Consider the following 18,856-nt stretch of genomic DNA (forward strand, 5'->3'; position numbering starts at 1 on the left):
ACACTATAGTGGAAAATAAATCACATGGAACTAGGAAGAGGTTCCCCCTAAAGGTATATAGGTCTATACGAACAAAGGTAAAACACATCTCGGTGTCAGACTTACACCTTTCCAGTGCCATGTAGTGGGACTTATACTTATACTATATACTGGCATAAACAATTCTAAAGCATGTCAACTACCAGTCACTTGAAAAATCAATTAATGGGATCGGGCAATACTTATCCACTTAATACACAGAACACCATAATAACTAATAGCTAATGGAATACGATGGGTGAACTTTCGCATAGAAAAGTGTGTTTAAAACGAACCTTGTCAACAAACTCTTTCTGTTCCTTGGAGGACTAAAGAGGTCATTATCACTATCTTTACATGAAAAATATGATTTATTTAAGAAATTGTACAATATTGATTGATCTTGGTTAACGCGGCTAACTTACATTTTTATAAGGCCATAAAACAAGTCAACAAATAATAAATTACAGTGAGCCTTCCTATCCGAACCCAAATAAATATTATCTAACTAGCGATGTCTCAATTATTATTATATACACGGCTTTTATCAATCATTAGATTCACATTACCAATAATGCCTGCTTTTCTACAATTATAAAGTTCAACTTATTCGTAGGTAAACAAATATCTAATGATCGATAAATCCAAAATATTTATACCGACATCAATAATTACAAAATCAGTTCAATCAATGCCAGACTATGCAACCGATGAATTTGTTTGGTCATTACAAAATTAAACATAACGAAGTTGATTGTAAAATAACTGATCTTATCTAAACAAAATTATTGCTGTCATACATTGTGTTACATTATCTATGGAAGCTTGATAAATAAAATGTCTCTGAACAATATCTATCACATATCATTACACATGTAGCACCACGCGGTTAATAGACCCATCTATGTAACTACACTTACCACTATTCACCTTGTAAAATATGGACATGTATAAAAATCAATACATCTGAAAAATAATTTAAGATTGGTATATAAAACGTTCTGTAGATATAAGTTTAAAATTAAATAAACTCTCTTAATGTTACACTATTGAAGTTGCGTTTGGCTTTAAATTAACAATATTTACTGCCTGTGAACGTTCTGGCCTACGTTACCTCTACCCGAAAATCAGTCTAGAATCAATCGTTGTTGTCTATGTGCAGAGAATTCGGCATCTCTACCAGTTGGACAAATTGTAGGATGTCATCGTAATATCAGTGCAAAATCTTTGCAAAATTTAAGCTTGCATCTCGGAACTCTATGCTTGATAATTTGTCAAACATGGTAGAGATTCTATATGACAAGAATGAGTTCTATACGTCAGCAAATTGATGTTACTTTCGCACTAAAGCGCCACGAACAAGACGTATGAATACAAACTTGACATTATTTCGCTACACGGTCTCAACTTATAGTAATATCACAATTATAACAACAATATTACAAAATACCAAATCACCTTTGATGATTTTATGTACTTGTATGTTTCTCAAATCGACTAACATCCGTCATGACGGAGAAATTTGAATCGCGAATGTTAGCAACTCCTTCTTCTTATCTTGCGGTTCCAAATCTCAATATTCTCTGCCAATATTATGTCAATCTTCCCGTCATTGGGTTAGGATTATTGTAAATAATGGATGTTATCGGGTCAATTAAAGAGAGCATTGTAGGACCACGTTATGATATAAAATAACAAAAGCATAAGACAAAAGGTTTCTTTTTAGTAGGTAGTGTCATGTGTCAAAAATCCTTCCCGTCAAATAAGAATTGCGGCCCAATATTTTGGAACGGACGGAGCTCATTTTCCCATTGAAGTTTTTTTATCGTTAGTTAATTTTGGATCGCAAAGAAAACAGCTTTCATATGTTATCCTTTGAATGTTTTAAAGGTGGCGCAAAAGGTTTTACGGAGTTTTAATAAATTTTTAAGGTTATCTAGAAACTGACATTTGTCATTTCGTGATTATTGAATTTTAAATTATTTATATAACATAAGAATCCGATGAGGACTTTTGCCATAACGTTTACATTGTTGATTTAATATGCACTCAATAAGTAATGCCCCTCACAGTCACTGCAGCAAAACAGATGAATATTCTTCACCAAATCGCTAAAAATAAGAGTCTATAGACAATGCGGTCTACGTAATATATTAAAAGGAATATAAATCTTGCATTTCGTCAGGTAACAAAATATTTAGACATAAAATATTTCGTTACAATTGAGTGAAAACCTAGACCTATAGTCCGCACATCTCTTAAAATCTAGTTTATCACATTTGACCTGGTAGCACATATTTACATTTGCTGTGCTCAAATATTCTTTAGAATTCGAATAAAAATAATACACGATAGTTCATAATTGTTATACACGAATAAATTTATGTAAAGAAGAGACCACACCGATTAAATACTAAAAGAGCAAAAACAACTCGAAGGTAGCTAGAAATTTCTGCTGAACAGTCGTTTCTAAATCACTTCGACATTTTAGTATAGCGCAAATTATCTGTTTAAAAGTCTTCGCGCGTAAGATTTTTCATACATTTGACGCGTTTTGCGTTCCCATTTAAAATTTGTCAATCTCATATTGGATGAGCCGGTTATGTGGAATGCCATTGATGTTATTACAGTACCAACCGATAGCATACCTACGAGACGCCTTTGCCCACTAAGATAAGACACTAATTTACACCACAACATCAAGTAACTACCACTGATATAATTATAAAAACAGTCAACATCAATTTTGAATACTTAATCATTTATAAATGGGTAAATATCTACATATACACAATTTTATGTTTTCGATGACACGTTTCAAGGGGTATTCCTGCGACTTAATCAAGCTTCATCGATCCTAACCCGAAATATATTGTTTCTCATAGTTTCCACAAATATTACTTTCGAGTATTTCCATAGTAAAAATAAAATCAGAGTATTGCTTTTCGTTTACGCTATAGATTCGATACTTAATTACTTAACATTACATCCCTCTGGCGTTTTCTACTTCGTAAAAATATTGTGTTCGGAAATTGCATATATTAAAACAAACCATCCAAATGAACTAGATTAACTAAACTATTTTACTGACATTAAATGTTATATTATTATATTTGTATTTTACTAAACAATATAATGAAGGCCATTGTTGAGGATTACGTCAAAACGCCTCTTATAAACTATTACTGATAATTATATTTAAAAAATACTAGCCCGCATTCTATAGGTCTATAATATTTCTCTTATTAATGTAATTGACAGTTTTTATACTAAGTTGGCTTGGTTTGTAAAATCGACGTAAAAACTTTCACATGCTTTATTGCGGAGTGAACCAGAAATATTTACCGCCATGAGTCTAGTAATTGACTGTCTGTCTCCCACCCAAACGACATACGAAAACAAACGATCGACATACGAAAACAAAAATATAAGAAATAGACAAGTATTAAAAAAAATCGTTTAGCATTTATGAGGTTTAGACTTTCGGACTGTAAGCCTGGCCTAACTTTTCAAATTTGGAAACAATGTTTTGAATTTAGAAAACGAGTCTCACACAGAGATATCGAACAAATTAGTACAATTCCAAAGCAATGCGACATTTTTTCCGATTTGTATTAAAACATTTCTGGTAGAAAAGTAATTAAAATTCTTACGCTATTAGGCACAATATAACATGAAAAACAATAATCCTGTCTGTTGGTTAAAATTGACATACCATTTGTTTTTAAAGAAACATTCACGGATAACAGTTTTGATAAAAGCATGATTCATACAAAAGATTTATTTGTATAAATAATATCACAATATTGGCAGTTAGTGTAATCTTAAAATATAATTTATTTGCGGGCGAGTATTTTTAGTTACCAAACGAAGAAAATAATTATTTAAACGTAGGCATTTCTGTTATAATTGTAACTACACAGTTAAATAAGATTATAAAAATGATAGTCAGATTGTCTAAACTGCACTGGACAGTCAAGTTGAAAAACGTATTTAAGCAATAAATAATTATTTTACCTACTTCATTGTTACTTATATGAGGTACATATTTTGGCACAGAGAGATTTCTTAAATCTATATTTAATATGAAAACGTTAATATTAATTTACTTACATAAAACATTTCGATGTTCTAAAACTTGTTGACTGGTCTTAATCATATGAAATCACAGCTTTTGCATTCTCCTACTTACCTATTCGTCACGACTACATTTTGCTAATTCCCATAGATTTGTTTTCTATCAATATTTTTGATTTAATATTATATGGCATAAACGTATCTCACACGTTACACAAAATTGTAATGAATCCCTGGAATTTTCGATTATATCAAGAACCTTAATATTGCTTCTAAGCGGTTTGCGAAACATTTAAATCATGAATTGAATTCGGACACGAACTAAAAGCCATATTATTGCGTTCCAATTATGTAGTGTGACGTTAACAAAACATATAAAATATCATTCATTTGCCTTAGCAATAATTATAAATATTATCCCATTTATTATGTATAGAATAAATATCGAAAATTATCTATTAAACTATAAATAGAAGTCCGAAACGAAAACAGTCATGTAAAAATCTAATTAGACCTGTTTAGATATATTTTTATGAAGGTTAAAAACTTTTTAAAAAATATTCCTATTTGCTGTTTGACTCGGTCGATAACTATAGAGGTATGAAAAGATTGAATAAGGACGGCGCGATCGATCAACGTGCGTTGTGGACGTGTGTGGTGAGGTGCTTCGAGAGATAGTCGGCTCGCGCAAAACACTTCCCGCACGCTTCGCAATGATAGGGCCGCTCACCCGTGTGTATGCGCAGGTGACGGGTCAAATCGCTCTTCCCACCAAAAGCCCTTCCACAAAATAGACACACAAACGGACGCTCCCCAGTGTGCTTTCGAACGTGCAATTTCAAATTCTCTTTCGACCTAACGCATTTGCCACAAAAGGGGCACGCGAATCTTCTCTCCCTATCTCTTTGTCTGTCATCGTTTTGCAGAAATCCAAGAATACCCGAATGTGCACTGGATGTCTCAATTTTGCTACCGTCGCCTCTCGATTCGCTTTCAGAGCTGTCTGCCATTGAGCTGATGCTGGCGAATGAGACGGGAACCCGTTTTCTTTCTTCAGGTGCAGCATCCTCATCTCTCCTAATTTCACTTTCAGCACTGGAATTTCGACAGTCAGTGGAGTCATCGACGGTAACAATTGAATCAGTGGCGCCATTGGAATCGACGGTGCTGTCTTGTTCCGCATCACCTATAACTTCAATTGGCGGGCTCTTTGTGGATTCATTTCTGTTTCTCTTCTTGAGGGATAAATCCATTTCCCCACATTGTCCTATTAAGACTTCATTGGTGCTAGACACTGGTTCTTCTGGAGGGTCAGTGTTCTTAGTGTGAAGCCTTTCCAATGTGTGATTGAGACGATGTTTCTTGAAAGATTTTAGGTATCTAAATTGCATGCCGCAGACATCACACGTAAATAACTTATCCGCCGGTAGCCTCGCTCGGTGATTTTGTTCACGATGCTTGACATAAGCGGATCTATACCTGTAACTTTGTCCGCACTGTTCACAAACGAATGGCTTATCTTCACAGGCTGTTTGCGAAGCATGTTGTAGTGCAGCGTGTCTTTCAAGTAACCAAGTCGAAGGAAAGGATGCGAGGCAAACGCCGCACCTCCGGCGTTCAGAGTGTAGGAGATGACGATTTTGATAAGTCATACAATCATCGCTAAGATACCTTCTGATTCGGCAAGCCTGTAACGCGAGCAGTGGCGACCACAGCGGAATGGCGGTAGGGCTTCGCGGTGGGATCGGACTAGGGATGCCAGGCGCGCCGCATGACATGTCCAAACACATCTGAAATTCGACAATTGAACAATAACTGAGGGTACTTGAAAAGCGTTCAGGTGAAATAAAAATACTTACGTACCCGATTTAAGGATTATAGGAAGGAAGCGGATAATCAAAATAAAAATATCACATAATGATTGTAGAGCTTTTATTTGTCAAAATTGTATTATTACAGCTATGATATGCTTATATTTGTTTCAAAGTTACAATGATCAACAGTGACGGGTCTATGTACTGTTATAGAATTGACAAAACGTTACAATCCTTGACGGTTCCGATATACTGTTAACTTTCAACAAAACCATATTTCTCACAACATATGAACTATTAATTAAAAATGTTAAGGCAAAACAGATTTATCTAATCTAAAACATCAACATGATCGTAAAATGAAACAGTTTAAAGGGAAAATGTCTTAGATTTTTCTATCTGACAACAATAATTATTGTACGTTATAATAATCAAAATGACTTACAGTTATTTGCTCTTGTGCCGAAATATAAAAAGAATATGACTCTTTGATCATTCGATTTAAAAAAAGAACAATATTTAATAAGTTGCGTGCAACTTCATTTTAGATAAGCACTCATTCTGTACATAAACTGCGACTATATAAGACAAATGGTACAAAACTGGTGCGTGTATAGAAAAAACTGTTCCTAAAGTCAAAATCTGTTACAATAGCTGTAGAATTTATGGCGAAAACTAAATTATAATTAATAGTCACTAAATCTAAATAAATTAGCATAAACAAATTATCAATAAACAAATTGTACCAATATACAATAATTAATACAACTACAGGAACTTAGAAAAAAATTGCAATAAGTTCTATATTTAGGTATGCCACTTAAAGTATTTGTTAAACGATATTTCACCACAATAGTTTAGAAAAATATATTAAACATCTATTTCTCTAATTGGTCATCAAAATAAATCGATAATCAAGTTAAGCAATCTGTATGATTGGAATGCGCTATCTACGGAGGTTTAATTCAAACACAAACGCCATTTCATAATTTTGACAATTGACACATATGCAAGTTGCATATCATAACGCAACTTACAATTTTCACCATAAAATTTGTACATTTCTTCTAAGATTTATACCTACTCTATTCCGTGGTTCGCAGCCTTTATATCGAAGTCTTAAATAGGCAAGAGGCACTCTAAATATAAAACCGTGGTCACAATTCATATACTTAAACGAATCTGATGTTCGATTTAACAACACGTTATTCCGTGCATAAGTTATTACTTGTGTAACTCCATCATAATAAATATATAATAATATTTGTGCTAACTGCGTGTGAATTTTCTTATGTAGCTTTTGATAAATGTTAAAATTTGAATAACTGCACTTAGATGTGTCTATTTCTCACATACAACAAACTGCGTAACCTATTTACACAATAAATACATAGAATTATATAACAATATATTATTCAATAAATAGTGCCTCTGGCAGGAAACAAAATAGTACTTTAAACTGCATTCTATTATAATCTACCTCGATATTAACACGGCAAGTGTATTTCTCATAACGCTAATATTTGTAAATTGTAAATATTCAATCTTTCTTAAAATAAGAAGAGGAACATTAATAAAGGTTTATATTATTATTTTGCATGGTAACATTCGACTCTGAAAAAAAATTACAGTGCAGCTTTTCAAATCGCAACATTATGTGTGTCTTAATTAATAAATATATAATTATGGTTATTTACGACATCGTCTTTTACCGTCTTTACACGAGTCAACATATATGGATATACTAATAAAACAACATCATAGATTTAACTAACGAAAACGCAGATAGTGAATATAAAGATATATCGATAATAAGTAGAATAAATCTAGACGGCAAATTACTATAAAGCAACTAACAAAGTTCAGTAATAAACCCAAGTTAACTCGTGAAAGGGAAAAAACTCCGGATATTAGCGCATCTACCAATCTCTATATCTATAAATAAATAAGCATTCAACTGTGAGTTTGAATAGCAATCCAAAAACAAAACACTATTTCATACAATTTTAGACTCTAAAATATTACATGAAATTATCGATACCTATCCATTGCTACGTAACGAAAGGTGGAAGTGTTAAAATTTACTTTAACTTTTGAAAATCGAACGCAAAAAAATGTAACAATCTTTCAGGTTTCCGTGCACAGTATATGCAAAGTAAATTTTAACACGTATTAGTACTTATGTATGGAATGTTTATGTGGTCAACATGTATAATGTCAACTAACGCCCTAGTCAACTACATAAACAAAATTTCTGAAACAATTTAACCACTGCGCAGATATAACTATACTTAATTATCCTTACCACGTGCTGGAAGTATTTCCTACACTACTATTAGCAATCTTCCAAACTTTCAAATCTTTCCCATGAACGTAAAAGATTATATACCAAAACATCATGGCCACTGTAAAATAGTTTGTTCGTAATTCAAAAAAGTGCGTTGCACAGATTATAATAAAATATCATCGCGAATACTTTCGATATTACACAATAGCCATAAAGTCTGGCATAGGCACGGTACTCTAGTTAATAACACACCTAATAAAAAATGCATTTCTAAAAGCTTAAGAGACGCTACAAATTTCGGTTTAAGTACATTTTTACGAAAAGTATAACTGTTTCTGTAGGTACGTTCTTTTACTTACTGTCTAAATAATTTCTCTCAGTTAATTGTTATATGAGATCCGAGTCACAGAATCAAAGTAGTTCCGACGATAAGTTAAATGGGAGGTTCATAAAGGCATAACTTTTTTATAATGAAGAATTGTTCTATTTCACGTATATCTTGTGCTAAGTTTCTTAGGTTTATGCCTCGCTCTTTGTATGTGTTAGCTTGCTGATATCGAAAATAACTACTTCCTGAGATCACAATGAAACTCCCAGATATTATGTTTCCTACTTTAATATATATCACAGACCTTCACTTAAATAATCATAATACTTTCAATGTCCTAATCTACCCTAAAAGATTTAAATGCTTATATCCGAAAGGAAATAACGATATAATTTAAAAATTCAGTATCCTAATAATTTTTTATCACTACTTTATAATCAGATGTAAATGATATGTTTATCTAAAATTGTAGATCATACATAGACATTCCTTATCAGATGCGTCCATTAACTAGAGTACCGTGAAAATAATTTGGTTGTCTAAAAAAACACTCGCAAATTGTGTGCTGTATCACGACAACGTCTTAAATTTGTCCATATATAAATGATGAATAAAAGAGAAAAACATCGACACAGATTTCAAACCATAGACGTGATCTGATATGACAAGTTTATGTAGATGACAGGCACACGCTTGTCACGTGACAGCCAATGTTACTCTGACGTAAGAGACGTCAAATAAGATTTTCTAGGGCATGAAAACCAATCATAAAACAGTTGAATCCAAAATTTCTTCAAGATTTCGTCGTGATGAAGCAGATTAAACATATAAAATCAAAGCTTTATGAGTATTAAAGTGAATTGATCGAATCAAATGAGGACTATTTTACAGGAGTAATCAACAACATTTACAGCTATGGTTTGTGCAAAAAAATAATTCTGGTATTTATATATTATGAAACGAATATAATCCGTAAAATATCCCTGTATTAGACTCTGTTTATTTCCTTGAACACAGCTATTGTGAAGAGTTTCAAATGCGTACGATTAGATGTATGAGTGAGTTTGCATTATATCCTATATACCACAAACCATTTACTAACTACGGCATTTGAAACATTCTACAAAAATAATTATAAGACGTTTATCCTGTATGAAAATAGAATTAAGTTTATTGATGGAAGCTACGCCTTTTGACCTCCATGTAACTATTTAAAACGCTTTCTGAAAACGCCAATATGTTTGTGTTGCCATCCCATAAATGTAGATATTTATATATAGGGGAAAAGAAAAAAGGCTTGACAGGATTAACTTATTAGCGTATTTGTGGTTTTAAGTAGTGAGACTAATCAAAAAGTTTGCAATGTACTTCTATATTCGCTATTTCCTTCATTAGCTATCAACTATGTGCTTGACATTTATGTTGTCTAAATAGATGTCATGGAGCAAAAGGCGTAGCATTCGGGTTGAACTGAAATGGTGCTTAAAGCTTTGATTCCCATGATCACACATCCAAAAATCTCCCCAATTTAAACTACTGAAGCATATTCTCATAACCTATCAATAGTAATAAATTTCCTAAAAATCCGATTATATGTATCAAACTATATATATTTACATTTTATATGTCTTAGTATTGCTTTTGAATTACCTCTGGGGAGCGTGCGTCAAGACATAGAAATTTATAAACTTCAAATCCCTATTTAATCTATACTATAGTGAGTGCATTTTCATATCTCTAAGATTATTAAAGCACTCGCAATCAATCTTTAATTTGGTTTAAAAATTAATCAGGTTAGTACTAGTGACTGTATCAACGCAAGTCCCTATGATTTACAAACAATAATTTACAATTTCGCATTATTTTTTTATAATTTATCATAACAAAACAATTTCAAAATATAATCTTAATTTTTATGAAAAACAAGCAAAGAAATTGGCGAATATGATATAGTTTCACTTTAAATTATTACTTTACTACCTAACTTTGGCTATGCCATCTAAGGGACTGTAAATCAGTTACCAGTTTCTATATAAGGCGTAAAGAAAGCACCTAATAGTCAAAATATCTATAAAGCGAACGGAAATCGTTTAATATTTTACGAGAAGAACGGAAAATTTGTGTTAATTTTATCTATAAGTGTAATATCAAATATTATTTATATCATTCAGATCACAGTTGCGGCGTTTAAATCACATTCTTATTTACTTACAATATATTGTCCTCGATATATCCAACTTTCACTATACCTCGAATATTAACTAAATTTGCACACTCGACGGTGTCATACTCATTGATGTGGACTCTCCTCTTCCGTGTCGACGGGACTCGGCGACAGAAACTTCCTAGCGTACTTTGGATAATGAGTCTTTTCATGCGCCTTCAATATTGTGGACCGCGAGAATGTTTTGCCGCACAGAACGCATCGAAACGGACGCTCTCCTGAAAATCGAACTTGGCTATAAAACTGAATGAACTACGTAAACATACTAATGTAGGTAACAAACTTACCTGTGTGCACTCGACAATGGTCCTTCATATGATGCCTTAATTTAAACGCCTTGCCGCAAAATTCACATTTAAATGGCCGATCTCCTGTATGTACGGGTAGATGTGCTATGAGTGACGACACGTCGGGAAAACTTTTGCCACAAAACTTGCACAGGACCACGTTTCCAGGTTCCACCGGCCCTATATCCAGATCGATGGGTGTTTCTTCAGTTGGCATGCTCAAATACGTCGGTTCACTGAACTGTCCTATCATGGGCAGCCCCAGCGGCCGGCCCAAAATGGCGTCACGATATTTTAACGTGTCTAACGTGTGCGTGGTCAGTATGTGGCGGGTCAATTTGCTCTGGTGTGGGAAGGCCGCGCCGCAATGAATGCACGGATAAGCCCTCTCTCCCTCCTCAATTCTCCCCCTACCGGGCCCCTCATACTCCTGCAACGACAAAAAGAACATCAACTTCTTTGTCTCTTGTTTCGTTGTATGGACCAAACATGTGCAATATCTCTAACACTACATTCTAATTTGAGATGCAGTCTCTTTATTATTTCACTATCTAAATAAGAAGTTGACGCTCATTTTTGCCCAAAAATGTGCAGGAGTGAACCCGGTAGCCGGACGCGTAATGCCTTGTTGTAAGCAACGCCCGCGCGCACAACGCTCGGATTCGCAATAACGGTATGCAATAAATGGCCAAATTTAAATAAAAAAGTTGCCCAAAATATATAAATCCAAAACAAAACGAATGAATATAAAAATGATGGCCAACAAAATGAAGGTCAACTTCTTGACAGCAAGGCATAGTATTTCATGTTTAAATAGCAGCACAGTAAGCATGCAATTATTACAAAAATAATTAACACATATCTACTTATTCACGGTAATGAGCCAAAGAAATGATATGTTTAATGATTTTCGTAAATTTAAATATTGCGCAAAATTGCTTGAAGTAAAATCTGATTATTCGACAAACAAATTCCTGTTAGCCTGACTCAAATATGTGTGTAAATTATAAGGCCACCACAAACTTTGTCTACCCAAGAGTTTAAAACCTTTTTAGACATAAACAAACTTAATTTTAGTTTGCCTCATAAATGGGAATTTAACAAATCTTAGGATAAAGTATTTGTTAATATTAAATAAAATTATATTTGAGACTTTAGATATGGTCAAAAACTAATAAAGCATGAGATTTAGAATTTGACCTTCGCTCAGCTATCATGCAGTGATGCTACAACATTAACTAAAATTAGATTTAAGAAAAATTTGCTGCAGCTTTTATGGAATTATAAAGTAATATGAAAATAAATAGGAGAGAAAAAAGCCAATAGCCTATATTTTTACACAACTATGTATATACAAATTACTACCACAACCATAAAAACTCTAATCTTAATCATCATAATATAACAACCAAGAAACATTTGAAGGTTTGACATATGTTTTCATTATGATGTTTAAGATTAGAAAAGTATAGCAAAATTCCTACCGATTCATGCTGCAGTCGATAATCTGAAGCTGAAGGTTCTCCACCACCCTTGTCTTCATTACTTCGGTCCCAATCTATTTCTTTTTTCAATGACTGGAAGTTATTTAAATGTAATTAATATTATTTCTACAAGGCACAAATACTTAAAGATTCCAAACCAAAAGTATTAAAAGGACTGCTGACATATCTTTGATGAATAACTCAAAGTTTTCATTTTTCATGTTTTTCAGAATATAATTGAAAACTATATTTTGCTATTGTTTAATTTATAAAATGTATAACTTGACCTAATATAGTAAAACATTTAAGAATAATGTTCATAATAGTAAAAAATTATGAATTTAAATTTACCTTTAGTTTTGACATATGCCATTATAATAGAATAATAAAAAATACACACACAATACAAATATAATTCTCAATATATTTAAATATTTTTTACACATTAAAATTGAAATCTATCAAAGGGAGGGAGGGAAAAGTAAGTACTTTGATTATTAATTAATTACTTATGAAATAGATAAATACCATAATCCAATTTTTTCATTAACTGAGTCTTAAGAAGAGTGGTAAGGGCTTTGAAGTTGATACATTCACAAAATTAAGATTTAACTACTTACTAATGGTACTTGTTGAACAGGTGGCAGTCCTGATGGTCCAGCAATGGGCTCATTTCTTGGGCTTGGCAAGGATGTGTGAGAATGGAGTGGCAACCCTGGATGTGGCAATGTATTAAGGACACTCAATCTCTGTTCAACAGGTGAATATCTTGAAGCCAGGCTGCTGTGACTGTTTATCGTCATGTTAATACCTGAAAAGTAAAGTAAATTTACAATTAATGACTAAATAATAAATGTAAATAAATCAGGTACATATGATAAGAACACTTTATTGTTTTGCCACTTTATAGGTTTGTAATATAGAAATTACACAATATATTTTTATAGATTTTTATGGTACAGGGATAGCTTAGTTTTTTTTAATATTAAGACTGTATAAACATACATTATATGTTAGATAGCAATTTAATTACCTTATATAGTATCATTTCTCACTACAATGTTAAATAAATTGGATATTAAGTTAGTACTTAGATGCTTGTGGTCCTGCGTCTACGTATCATGGGACAATTTAAATACTTACATGTAGGTGTAATACTGTTTAGATTAACGTTTCTTTTTCACTTTAATTAATTTAAAAACACTAAGATTATAAAGAAAATTGTTTTTTGGCCTTTCTGTATCAGGCTTTAAAGAATTTCCAAAATCTAACCAGAATAAGAATTCCATTATCATGATATTTAACATATTTATATTTCCCATTATGTTATTATTAATACAAATTTTTACTATTTATTAAAAAGATACAACACTGATATGACTCAAATTTCAATTATTACGAATTTGGTTGACAGCTCGACATTGATAGTGAAACTGACACTGACACTTTTCAATGGTATTCTGACGTATTACTGTTTTTTTAGTCTTGTGCTAAAATGTGTTTATCTCCCTGCATAATTAAATAATAAAGATAAAAAATTTGCCATCATCCAAACACTCGTCAATTCATGATGATTGGATAGACAACACATAGCATATTTTGTGAATGGAAACTACTATGTAGGCAATTTTAAATATTCCGAGGTTTTTAACTATTTCGAAGTAGTAGTATCTTCAGGATAAGAGATCAATTGTCTTACCAATACTTTCACTTGCTCCGTTTGATCGTATTGAAACCGAGTCGTCTTCTGGTGACAACGATCTCATAGGTTCGTCAGGGGGTTCATCTTTAAGTATCGGGGGATGCGTAGGCGTCAATGTTTCAACGGATGATTCCGTTCTAAATCTACGCACAGATAGCAGAGGAGATATTCTAGGAGGTGAAGTCTCAGGTCCCTCTCTGGCATCGCGTAACTCTCGCAACTCCCGAGACTCCCTTCCGTCTCGTATATCTCTATGGTCCCGGGTCTCTCTTGATTCCCGGGGTTCTCTATCTCTCATTAACTCGCGGGACTCTCGTTCCTTTTCCCCCCTTGATTCCCGCAAATCTCTGGGTTCACGTATGTCTCTGCTTTCTCGTATGTCTTTTTCTCTTTCTCGGGGTTCTTTTATATCGTGTCTCTCATCTTTATCGCGAGATTCTCTTTCATGCAATCTGTCCTGCGACTCGGTACATTCGCTAGTGTTTTGCGCTGTAGTTTCCTCCATCGGTTCCGATACATTCCTAGCGTCCACACCTGCGGCACTTAATGTAGTCATCTCAGCTAATCCTTTTACCTGAAATCATACAATAGTTTGCTTCAAACTCATTAACATCTACATTCTACTGCATTTACTATAGACAAGTAACAGTATCATAAATAACAAAATTATCCTGTGTAAATAATAAACGAGCAGAAAAGTAGAAGAATACCTGAAGGCTCTCAGCAGTTTTGAGGAGAGCAGGGAGTTGGCAATACTGGACGTTGACCTCGCCCTTATACATGAAGTCGACGAGTGTTCGGAGTTCCTCCAAACCCACGTCCTTAAGAATCACTATAGGATGGCGCGATGGATGGTCCACGAATAGCGAACGGAAATACGATGAACAAGCAGACAGTACCACCTGGAACAGTCAAAAATGTTTTTCTTTATTCTATTACAACTTTTCCAAACCTGTCCTATTCTTGAGATATATTTTTGTATAGTTTTATAAGATCCTTAATGTTTTCATTTACGATCCACAAAATACCTAATTCCATCAAAATAATCTAAAACAGAGTTTTTAAAATTGTTAACATTACATGATTTTTTTCACATATGAAACTGGATTTAGTATATTCCTAATATAAACATGTATCTATTATACCTCTTTAAAGATCTCTTTATTACGTCAGCATTCTGCAACGCAGCATGAAGGACACACAGTGCATTACGTGTATCTTCATGTCATAGTAACTGCCAATTGTGTGATATTTTAGGATTTAATAATTCACCGATGCAAATGCTATCTACCTAAACCACGACAAGTTTTATCAAGCACACAATGAAATTGGTTCTTTAATTTCTGGTTTCAATCTATCTGGCAAAGTTATTTATTTATTTAATCGTTCGTGTATCAAGAAACCAAATGTTTATCCGACCATCGGCCACGACCATCGAGTCTCTTTTAGATAAATCTCTAAGAAACTTATTATAAAATACCTTGATCACTTCCTCATAAAAGTTTCTTCATCCTGCCAGGACCAGCATACTGACCCATATTAGAGTAGGCTACAAACCATGGTACTAACCTTATGAGCCCGTATGGAGGCACCCTCTGAGCACGCGAGTGTGACGTCCACTAAGCTTTCGTCTTGCAACAACTGGCTGAATACTCCCAGCAGGTTGCTCTGATGATTGTTCCACCTCAGGCAATAGTGCTCACTTCCCATGTCTGAGCTAGCTCCCACCGCTGAAAGTGAGATTTTTTTCTTAACTTTCATGACTTTTGCCAAATATTGTTATGAATTTACAAAAGCAGCTTTCTAAACGAAATAGTAATTCTTCGTGTGTCTGATCATGCTACATACTTCGTTAAAATAAAACTAGAAACTTCGTTAGTTATCCTATCGGTATTACCTATCAGTCACGGCTCTTAGTAATTAATGTACATACATTTTAATTGTTTTAACGTCATCTTCCCTTACAAGTAAAAGTAAGGCAAAATTAACTGAAACGGTTTGATATTTATCCGAATATCTCTTTTAGTTTATTTTAAATTCCCTCACAAAAAAACAAAAAATTAAAAGCAAAAAGAAGGAAAAATAAAAAGGAAACCGTTCAAAAAATATAGGTTAAATAATGTCATTATTTTAAGTAATTAAGTTTGTGGAAGAGCTGGGAACCCTAACACAGGTATTTTTACTTTACAGGGTTTCCAAATCTTACACTTTGAAAAGAAAATGTACTTAAAATGAATAAAGACTTTTTATTATTATTATAATCTTTTTCAAATATATTTACATAACTTGGATACAAGTACATTGGCCGAAATCTTCAAAAAATTATTAAAACTTAAAGATACTTGTGCAACCGACTAACAACACTAAGGTCGTGTTTAAATCGGGGATTTTCACAAATGGATACCTCTTCCTAATTGTACAATTAAGATTTCCTCTTATGGTAAAGGTACAAAAACATGTCTTAGTAGACAAATCGATTATGTCAGGTACAGAAGGCTGACCATCCAGAAATCTCGAAATAAAAAGATTCATACAGAAATCGTATACAGTTTTACCCACAGTATTACTGCTTGGTTTTTCATGAACACTTTCACATCTGTTACATCTATTACAAGGTTCTTTGTAGCATAAGTAAAGGTAATTAAAAAAAACATTTATTTTGTAACCAAGACATTTCTTAAGATACACGCGTAACTGCAGGTAAAACTTAGTAATCAAAAAGGGCATCGTGACTAAATAATCTCTCGGTTGATAACATTTTTTATTACTTTGTAACATAATACAACAAATTATAGTATAATCAAATAAGTTATTACTTATGTATATTTAAAAAAATATGTTAATTTAAACATAGCAAAGATACTGAAATTTTATTAAACTGATTGAGCCTTTTCAAACCTAATATTGTAGGTCGAATGGTGTTAATAATTTTCATAATAGCTTCTCTATCGTTTGATGAAAATAACTTGAAATATCGTATATAAATAATGTTATGAACTCGCGTCTATATCGTTAAAGATATTTTATTGATTTGTACTCACGTAAACCAAAGAGATTATTGTGCTTGGGGCCGAATACAATACACTTGCAATAATTTAACTTTTTCTATAAATTCCGAGGTCACAATATTTGTCAAGGTTATATATTTATTTAAAATATAATTATTATCATATAGCAAAATTTAATTATATATTCAATTATAGGCAAATATTTATACGTAAGTTAAATTTTTAAATAGTTTTGCCATACATTGCACCGTACACTGAATTCAATTGTTATCAGCTCGGGCCTATTTCCTGCCTGAGTAACGACTTGGATTGATAATAATCATACGTTGCCATTAGTCAGGTAAATAAACCGCTTCCACACTTACGCCTCTTAGTTTAAATTTAAATCTAGACGGGCAAGGTTCGTCTTTAAAGAGTTATTTAAAAAATATATTTAAAACATTATATATTTAAAAAATATTACACTCCACTTGTACGTGAACAATCCTGAGTAATTCTTAATTAATATAAAAAAACGGGTAATGTGAACCAAAGAAAATGAAAATCTACAATGTTTTCTGCTGTTTCAGTTTATAAAAAAAATTGATTAAAATTCATAACCAATATCAAATAGCGTTCACGCATAAACCATACAAGTCTACATTTTCTTTGAAATTCAAATGAATATTTATTTTATATTAAGCAGTCTCATTGATATTCAGAAAATGATTATCTATCCATGGCCAGACTACAATCTATTTTTGAAATAAACTATTAAGTTTAACTACCTTTTCTTATATATTGATTGAGGCACTTTGAAAATAATATGCCATTTTCGCAAACGATATAAATATAGTCGCGACGAGTACTATTTAAATGTGTGCGAAAACGCGTGCGGCCGCGACGCAGTCAAGATCAAGGGCACGCGATTGCGCAAGAGTTGGCTGTCGCACCGCACTGCAACCCAATGTGATGTCATCGGGCGTCTGCTTCCCCCCGCTCCTCATCTATTATGCTCGTTTCTGAAAGGCCGCGAACGCGGAACATTCTATTTTTATTTTTTGAACATATAAGCATATGCCTATTTTGTATGGCTATGTCTTTTGTCTCATATTTAGCTAGATGTTCGACCGTTATTTTGAATATACTCTAACTAATTGAGCACAGTAAGAAACGAACGAATTTTTTTTTAAATTGTGGATCAAAAAAAATTAAATCATTTTATTACTACACTAAGAATTGATCGTGTCTATTAGATCATACATAATTTATAATCGCCTAATTACGTTGAAGTATTTTTTTCACTATATGTTATTTAAAATATACATATCATAATATGTATGTTAAGACGTTACTATAGAGTTGCTATCGAAGTAATAGTTTTTAAATGTGATAATAACATTTTATTTTTCAGTGCAAAATGTAAATTTTGTAGTTTTATCAAGTTGTGCAAAAAATAAGACCTTCCTATCAAGGATGTCTGAAGTTAGTTATTTACGTACGTAGATTGATTTATACATGATGTCTTTATGTACCTTCTTATATATCTATTAATATTTATGAAGCTGCATATAATAAAAATAGTAACGGGAAATAATATTGTGATTAAAGTCGTAATGTATTATCAGCATGAACCGGATTCGAGATA

At 32.8% G+C, this 18,856-nt stretch overlaps 1 protein-coding gene across 6 annotated transcripts in view; it reads right to left on the reverse strand.

Annotated features, from left to right (window-relative positions):
- The window catches only part of LOC110996475 (protein bric-a-brac 1), a 28,210-nt gene continuing 9,354 nt past the window's right edge, over window positions 1-18,856 (reverse strand). For 3 of the 6 annotated variants that reach the window (XM_022264149.2, XM_022264147.2, XM_022264148.2), the window contains exons 2-7: window positions 15,791-15,951; window positions 14,932-15,123; window positions 14,219-14,795; window positions 13,140-13,330; window positions 12,520-12,612; window positions 1-5,885 (exon numbers count right to left, since the gene is read on the reverse strand). In XM_022264149.2, the coding sequence (XP_022119841.2) occupies window positions 4,728-5,885; window positions 12,520-12,612; window positions 13,140-13,330; window positions 14,219-14,795; window positions 14,932-15,123; window positions 15,791-15,931 (2,352 nt within the window). In that variant the 5' untranslated portion in view covers window positions 15,932-15,951 and the 3' untranslated portion in view covers window positions 1-4,727. Of the gene's footprint in view, window positions 5,886-6,010; window positions 10,967-11,035; window positions 11,466-12,519; window positions 12,613-13,139; window positions 13,331-14,218; window positions 14,796-14,931; window positions 15,124-15,790; window positions 15,983-17,996; window positions 18,189-18,856 lie in introns of those variants that run through there. The other 3 variants (XM_045632314.1, XM_045632319.1, XM_045632307.1) reach the window with 3 other exon arrangements.

The sequence above is a fragment of the Pieris rapae genome, chromosome 2, assembly GCF_905147795.1.
Source record: "Pieris rapae chromosome 2, ilPieRapa1.1, whole genome shotgun sequence".
Classification (NCBI taxonomy): Eukaryota; Metazoa; Arthropoda; class Insecta; order Lepidoptera; family Pieridae; genus Pieris; species Pieris rapae.